This window comes from Xiphias gladius, chromosome 19 (genome assembly GCF_016859285.1).
Source record: "Xiphias gladius isolate SHS-SW01 ecotype Sanya breed wild chromosome 19, ASM1685928v1, whole genome shotgun sequence".
Taxonomy (NCBI): Eukaryota; Metazoa; Chordata; class Actinopteri; order Istiophoriformes; family Xiphiidae; genus Xiphias; species Xiphias gladius.
In genome coordinates this window covers 29027615-29036532 of record NC_053418.1, presented here as the reverse complement: position 1 = coordinate 29036532, position 8918 = coordinate 29027615, and the positions used below count along the sequence as shown (strand labels likewise).

Below are 8918 nucleotides of genomic sequence, written 5' to 3'. Positions count from 1 at the left end.
CTCCACTTGTGTGTCGGCTATTATTGCATAACATTCATCAGTTGTGCAGAGCTCATACTACAAGATTCAAAACAGCAGCCATAGTGTGGCTGTTGTTTATCCTGGCAGGTCAGGCTATCTACAAGCCCAGCAGAGGCACACAGACCTCTGGGATTTCCACAGACATTCAGCATGTTGTAACTGTTTGAGCCTTCAGCTTATTGTGCTATCTTATGTTGGGAAGATAGGGGAGAGTTAAAATGGCTGGTGCTTGTAATAATATACAACAAGGGAGGAATAAGACTGCAACAGAACATTTACCTCCTGTTTCTCAAGTCTCTAGAATGTCTCTGGGATGTTAATGCAAGCATCTGTGTTATACATTCACAGTATCATATTGCTGTCTGGTTGTTTTTTACAGCTCCATGCCTGTTGATTCGTAAGGATACAGTTTTATCTAGTGCTTTATGTAATCATCTATTTACAGTACAGTATGACTGTAAACACACTATTTCAGCAAGACCTTTTTAAACTTGGGTGTCCATGCTAAAAATGTATGGTAACTAAAAGACAGGTCATGGACCATAGGTTTGAATTAGTTTTGAATTGTAGAGCTATTTACATGAAACATGAGGACAGAAGAATGAGAATGAAGCCTAGTATTAAAATTTGTTACATATATGTGCTGATGAGATAATTTTTAGTGCATGTAATTTTAATGAAATTAAACTCATGGCAACTGTTGCTTCTCAAATCATGGAGGTCCAACAGACAACTGTGTTTGTAATCAAAAACAGTAACATCACAAAAGAAAACAAAAAAAAACCAAAACAGTATCCCATTGTACTGAAAGCTGATTTGTGATTTGGATGAACTTACACTCTAAGGTTGCTGTGACACAGTAAGCTGTGTTTTCTTTAGCTTTAGCTTCCAAAACAGGAAGCTAAAGTCAATTCACCTGCTCACACTATCAGGCAACAAGGGATAATGGGAAGGGGGAAATTAGTATATTTTTTAGACAAAACAATTAAAGAGATATGCTGTGTTAGGTAAATGAGTAGAGTTCAGATCAGAATATTGATCTGACCTCAGAACAGAGCAGTGATAGTGTGAAGAAAGGTTGAGCTCACTACTTCAACTTTCCTTCATGCTCATTTTCTCCCACACTCTCCTTCCCAGATGAGTGTGGGTATGTTGGCTGTGCACTTCTTCAGGTGGGATCTGTGGATGTGTGTGTCCAGTTCCCCCGTCTTTCAGGTTGATGCATGTTTATAGTAATTCGGTATCAGGTTCCACTCCAATGGCAGTTCAACAACCTGCAGTGAAATAAAGTGAAAGGCATTAGCTATGACTCCCAGCTTAATTTGATGTTTAATGTTTTTGCATTACAGGAGTGTGAGTGTGTTTATGTACAAAAGAGAAAACAGTAAGGGAGGGACATGAAAGGAAGAGTGAGAGAGAGCAGGTGTTGGAGTGGTTAATGGCTGATACCATGAATAGCCAGCGCTGTCCATTCCTGATTAAGGGAATGGACCTCCCCATTGTCTCGGCGGTCAACAATGAAAACCCAGCAGCACTCAGAACACCATCCATCAGGTGTTCCTCACAGACGGCTAAACATTTAATGAATCTATTACAAACTTCCTTCTCCCTACTGCCAGGCAATTCAGAGCCAATGGCAGTGACTTAACCCTCTGGAAATATGGGGACCATCTGTTGTGTCCGCCTGAACATTCAAATGAACAAAAGACACTGAGGCAGTTTTTCACACAGGCCTAATGTTGCACATTGCACAGGTAAATGGAGACCATCTAAGAAAAAATAAAACTGCTTTTGCTCTTTCTCCACTAATGAGTTCATTATATCATTTTGAATTCTTTCTTATATCTACTGTTTAATCAGTGGCTGTGTTCTGACCCGTTCACTCCTCACATACTTCTGTGCATAGGCGGCTATTCATCAGTCTGACGCCATTAATAGATGATATTTTGTACAAATACTAAGAGGCTTTAAAAAACGATTTTCATGACAGAAAAAAATTACAACCATAAAATGTGTTTTGTACTGTTTTCTGTATAAGTGAAAATTACAAAAAATTAAAGTACTCTGAAAACAGCACTCAGATTATCATTCAATGTTAATACATCATCACAAACCACTTCTACTACTATTAATAACAATATTAACATAAACTGTCAGAAATATCTGAGTCAGTTCATTCAGTCAACTTAAATTAAGGATTTCAAAGAGGATAAATGCAAATACCTATTTTCCTTTTAATTTTATCATCAAGGCTATTTCAAAATGTTCCATATGCAGTGTAATTTAATACCAAATAAATAGAAAGCAGGTAGAATGATGGCATTGACCAAGCTCATTTCAGGGTGTCAATAAATTTAATTATATACTTATTTGCCATCAAAGCTCTAATTCACATCAGCAGTGACAGATCAATCTAGCCTCCTGAATCTGTCATCACCACAGGTTTACACACCTCCTTCAGTATGGAGCATCCACCATACGACCCAGACCCAGGGTTCAGGATTCACAATTGAAAGTCAGTAGCTGGAGTAAACATCTTCAAAGTACTCATAGCATGTAACTTGTTGAGATTTAATTGGAAAGTTGATTCCTTTCATTCTAATTTGAAGTCACACTAGAAATCTTAGTCCTGTGTTTTATTATAACTCCGAAAAGCAGGGATAGCCCGTCCTTCTTGTTAAATTTAGTTACTCCTTGGTTAATTTCAGGGCTAGTCACTGGAGGAGATAGTTACTGAGGAGTCTTTATGTTTCACTTACTTTTTATTGAGGGACTGTCAAAATAGACAGTGCAGTACTCAAGCACTGCACACCTTTCTATTAACTCCTTTTTACATGTTCTTGCATAAATTTCTACACTGCTTATACAGACTTCTTAGAGGTATGCTTCCAAGACAGTTCACATAATCTGCAGATGGATTTAATAGTAGTTTAGTTTTTGAATTCATGCTGAATCACAAAATCCTGTGGTTGGTCCATTTTGTTTTCACACCACACATGAGAAACACTGAAGTTAGGCACCATACAGTGACATTAAGAGAGACAACAGAAAAACAAGGTAGAGAGATACATCAAAGGACCCCAAGCCAGGTTTGAGACATCGTGGTTCATGGTCTGTGTGCTTACCCCTATGCCATGGGGACACCCCCTCAGTTTGGTTGTTTAGTCTACAACAGTGTTTGATTGACAGCTTTCACACCAACCCAAGCAAGGTGAACCAAACGGCAAATGCACCAGCATTTCCTTGAAGTGCTGAACCAAAAGGTTAGGTACGAAAGCACATATAGTGTACGTAGTTTTCCAGTATCAACCAGCATCAGGTAAGGAGCTAATTTTCCAGATCATGTTTTGAGGGTTTGGACTTGTGCTTATTTGTGCTGTGGGCCAGATCCAGTTTCCGGTACTTAGGCTCGATCTGGGCCAGTGTTGGCAACCACTAAGGGAACTTGAGCTAGATTCTGGCATTTAGACAACTGTTTGGCCATTCTTGCATGTTGGCTTCATCCTGCTACATGTTGAAAGGGTAAGCTATATACAAACTGCAAAGAAAATGCCATTGTAAATACACCTCTCAATATTTATTAATAAGTATCCTATATTTTAAATGAATGTCATGCTCTTCATTTTTTTAGTGGGTCTAAAAGGAGGTAGGTGTGTGAAGGAGCTCTACTGCAGGACTTTTGTCCCTGCTGCTGCTGTTTACTATACATTTCAATCCCCATTTTTCTCAGCAGACCAAACTTTACCCACCATTCAACTCCATTCCGTCGAGTGCAGTTTTTGTATTTAATTATTTATTGAAACTTCCTTGACTCCTTTCCTTATTTGTGACTGTTTTTGTCTCAATAAACTAGTTACTATTTATTTTTGGTGACATTTTTAGTCCTTTGTATTTTTTCTTTTCCATATGTTTATAGTATTCTATGTAAAAACATTCTAGTATTCTATTTAAAAAAAAATTAATTTCAATTAATGCAAACTCCAAAACAATTCAAGACTCGTATAAAGTGACGTTGGCATTGTACCTGATGGTTTGAACCCAGTCAGCTGGACCACCTGTTGAAATCAAAAAGACATATTCAACATCAGTCATATTCAATCAATATGACATATGAAAACACATTGTGGAGTGACAATGCATACATGTTACTTACTTGGTTTCCTGATGTTGCTTTTAAAGAGAAACTCACAAAGCTTTCCTTTCTGAAACTCTCTAAAAGACAAAAACACACCAAATTGTATTTAAAGTTTGCATTTGTTTTTCAGGACCAAAACATTTGTTTGTGCAAGGCCAAACCATGAGACAAATATATACATGCAACGCAAAGCACAATACAAGGAAAGCTTTATAAAACAAAATGCAAAAAATATGCATGACAAAAGAACATTATGAGAGTTCTCAGTATAAAATCTTTTGGTTCTTTTTATATGCAGATTTCCTTTATTTGCCCTTCTGTTTATGAACAATCAATTTCATTTAATCATCAGCCCGGATAGAATAAACCATGATATGAAATGAATGAAAGGGCATCATCAGCAGTCTGATGTCTACCTCAATTACTCATCATTCACTTATTTCAGTCACAAAGAGCTGTGAAGGTGCAGGAGAGAGTCTGGTCCACAGCATTGGTGGACATGACAGTACAATAGTGAAGACCATCATTGACCCTCAGTGGACCATAATATGGAGAATAGATTCCAAAGTTTTTGGTGAGTGCTTTTTAAAATTTTTATCCTCATTATTGATAAGCCTCTAAGAATAGCAAAATCACCAGCATGCTGTTTCCATCGAATACTTTCATATGAAAGCAGTTAAAACGAAAATGTGGGTGAACAAATATTCAAGTAATGAATGAATGTTGTAGCTTCAACAAAGCTCTCCCTGCTTTGTGAGTTTTCAAAATCAGATTTAATACTGTGAAGCACTAAACACTGAGAACTAAAAGTACCATAAGTCTCTATGATGCAACACAGTGTTTTTGACAACTCCCTCAACTGAATGACTATGCAGGTTGTTTGTCCCTACCCTCTGATATGACCAATAGGAGCATCTCCTGATAAAGTTGCGAGATACTACTGGACCAAATTTTGTGTTAATAGGAGTCATTGTTGGCAAGACATGCAACACTTGTCACATGCAATAGGAGTCACGTTGCTTTGCATGCATGGTCCCAAGCCCCTTCGGGTTTGGCCCCCTAAAAACTACACCTGCAGGCAGGTATTAATGGAATCCAAGCCCCCTGCGCAATTCACGCTGAGGTTAAGGCCCACGGGCATGATGCAAGTCTAAGGGCAGCACAGAGATTAAAAAACTTTCCACCAAGGTTAGAATGTTTCTTAGTGGTATTCCAGTGGGGTATTCTAGAGGGCTTGGTTAAACTCATCTTGGATAAAATCTGGACTTGGGTTGAGGGAACATAATGCGACTTACTCCATGTTTTGGGGCAAGTGATCTGACAATTATTAGGGTCCTTAGATCCCACATTTAAAAATTTATGTAAATTGGACTTCAACCTAAGGTGAATTTGAAAAATTATTTTTTTTCCAACTTATTTTAAAACCACCACCTACTGGCCAATATGTGCCATATTTTGCTTTGTGTGGCATGGAAAACTAGTGGCCCAAGTTTTGCATTTGTCGGACAGAGCTACGTTTAGATATAACATCACTTCCTTTGTATTGGTAGAAGTTGCATTTTTTGGAGTATCAAAACTCTTTTAATAACTTGTTATCATGACAGCACATAGATGATACATGCAAAGTTTCATGCAGATTGCACTTACAGCCTAAGTGTAGATTGGAAAACAATTTTAGCATAATTCATTAGTTCACAAGTACTTTTAATAAAGTTTGATCAAGAAAGTCGATAGATTGTAATGTGCAAAATTTCCTGCAGATCACACTCATAGCCTAAAAGGAGTTTGAAAAAGTAGGTTTCACCTCGCAATTGTGCAAAAAAAAAAAATTCGTAGAAATGGGCGTGGCCTATATCACAAGATTCAACTAAATTCAGGGAACGCATGCACATAAGGTTTTCGAATGTGCAATGTACTATTTGGGAGTTACTGGCCAAAATGCACTCACCTTGATTATAGTGCCACCTGCTGGTGGACTTCATTCATGTAATTTTTGGTATCGGTCGAGTGCATCATTCTGTTACTCCCCTGACAATTTCACTGACATAAGTCTTACGATGTATGCTGCAGTACCACTTTTACCAATGGAAGAATTAAACAAAACCTGAGTGTTACAACAGGGTCCACAGGCCCCTTGAGCATGGACCCTTACATATATTTAGAGTGTACCGGAGACCAGACCATCGTTGTCATGGTAACAATAATAAACACACAGTTAAGGTTGTTAAAGTTAGTTTTATTATTAGTCTTATTATTATTATAATACATCTTTATGTGGAACCTGCATTGTGCTATGTTCTCTTTGTACCTGCTCTCTCTTTCTTTGCCCCTCCCTCCCTCCATCTCTCTCTCTTTTGCCCCCCCCCCTTCACTCTCAACCGGTCGAGGCAGATGGTTGCACACCATGAGTAGGGTTCTGTTCAAGGTTTCTACCTTTTAAAAGGGAGTTTTTTTTTGCTACTATCGCCAAGTGCGTGCTCATGGGGGAATGTTGAGGTCTGTAAATAATATTATAAAGAGTTCGGTCTAGACCTGCTCTATATGAAAATGCCCTGAGATCATTTCTGTTATGATTTTGCGCTATGTGAATAAAATTGACTTGACTTGGAACGGTCATGGTTAAAAGAAACAATGATGACAATCAGTTTTAAATGGGAAACGAACAGTGGTTTCCTGTGTGAAAGACCGGTATTTTGTTGATCCAACTATCCGCTGTGACCTTGCCCTAATGTGGACTTTGGTGCTCTTTATATTACGTCCCCTGACTTCCCCCTTTGCGTTGTCATAATTACTACAGCCACTAGAGGTTACCTAAGAATTAACAGGATTAAAAGCTGGACAAGGCCTATTAATACTTCATATGAAAACACTGTCTAGCGGTGTGTGGAGATTGCAAAAATAGTGACAACTAGTTGAAAGTTCAATGATCACTCGTGTGTAGAGTTAAGACAATGCTCCCAAAAAATATGGTTGACCAACTTATTCACACCTTCATTTCCTGTCACCTGGACTACTGCAATTCATTACTTACTTGCCTGAATGATGCAGCAGTTGGCTGTCTACAGTTGATGCAGAATGCATGACTACTAGATGTAGACAACATCTCTCCAGTATTGACTGAGTTACATTAACTCCAAATTCATTGCAGAATTCGTTTTAAGATTCTATTGATTACTTTTAAATCTCTGCATGGTCTGGCTCCACTTTTTACTTCAGACCTGTTAAAAATCCCCTTAACAAGACCCCTCAGATCTGAGAAAAAATGTTGATTAAAAGTTCCATGGCCCAGGTTTAAGGAAAAGGTTGATCATACTTTTACTACAAACGCTGTGGAACAAACTGCCCCTCAGTATTAGATCAGCTGAGGCAGTGCCACATTTTAAAAAACTTTTACCTTATTTTATAAAGCCTTATTGTACAGACCGCCATTTTTATAACCTTTTTATAATATCTACTTTACTGGTTTAATGTGTTGTCATATTTTGTTTTATTTCTCTAACTCTGACCACTCCCTGAAATTCCTTCTATATTTTATGATATTACTAAAGATGAACCAAAATGTATCATAAAAAAGACCTTTCAAAGTAACTTTTTTTATCTACACTCCTGTGCCTCCTCAGTGTGTGTGTGTGTGTGTGTGTGTGTGTGTGTGTGTGTGTGTGTGTGTGTGTGTGTGTGTGTGTGTGTGTGTGTGTGTGTGTGTGTGAGTGAGAGAGAGAGACATTCCGCAATCACAACCATCTACACTATTCCCAGACTGAAAGAAATGTCGGACTAATGAGCAAAACACTGTGTCGCAAGATTGGGCAGTTTTCTATACAACTGTGCTAATTTTTATTTGATTGGGTGGATAAAACTGTTTTGGGCTACTTTTTGTACCATTTGGGCAGTTTCCCAGACAACGTTGAACTACATTCCAATGAATCGACTCCTTCTGTCCCTTTTTTGTTCCATTGTGGAAATTTTTAGGGCTCTACATAGTTCATACATTTCACTCAGAAATGGGACAAAGGAATAAAATTGTGGACAGAAAATATGGTGCACTATAAATTGAATATAGAGACAATGAAATCCAGCATGAGGGTGCCAAATAGACAATAGGGGGATATTTAGCAAGTCTGTGGCATAATACCATCAGGGGTGCAAATTTAGTTTAGGTAGTTACTAAAATGTAAATGAACCCAGCTGCACTTCATCTGATTTGCAAAGTTCTGTTAATTAAGATCAAATTTTGATGTTCTTGTACCTGTCTAGAAAGTAATGGAGAACTAGAGAAAGTGTTTTCTGCCACTGAAACTGGATAATTGGTAGAAAAGAAGAAACCTTTGGAACCACAAGTGTGTAGGAGAAAGGCAGCATGCGAGGAAATATTATATGGCCTGATGTTAGCTCAACAAAAAGATCAGCGATTTTATGATTTATGAAAAGTACATGTGAGAGATTTATGGTAAAACTTTTGACCTCCTTTAAATTTATATAATGGCCTACTTAATAATTATTACTGACTGATTAATTCATATGGCACTGGACTGGAGCTGCTGTGAGCCATTAAAAGTCAGGAAAAAATAACTGTGGGGAACAGAAAGGTTGTTTGAAAAATACTAGGATGTTGCATCTTTGTCTTGTGTTGTGGTGCTGAGTGGAGAGCTCCAGTAAAGTAGTAAGCAGTCTAACTTAATGATGCAGAGTTGCAAGTCTCATGCACACACAACAAAAAACGGGCTTGTTAAAAACAAGCCCACATTGCAGGCTTGTTTACAGG

General features: G+C 38.0%; 1 protein-coding gene across 1 annotated transcript in view; it reads right to left on the bottom strand.

Annotated features, from left to right (window-relative positions):
- Window positions 1-6: 6 nt before the first annotated feature.
- adgrd2 (adhesion G protein-coupled receptor D2) overlaps window positions 7-8918 on the bottom strand; it is a 53131-nt gene continuing 44219 nt past the window's right edge. Inside the window, exons 23-25 of the mRNA XM_040155171.1 lie at window positions 4175-4233; window positions 4046-4076; window positions 7-1295 (exon numbers count right to left, since the gene is read on the bottom strand). Coding sequence (XP_040011105.1) covers window positions 1288-1295; window positions 4046-4076; window positions 4175-4233 — 98 coding nt within the window. The 3' untranslated portion in view covers window positions 7-1287. The remainder of the gene's footprint in view (window positions 1296-4045; window positions 4077-4174; window positions 4234-8918) is intronic.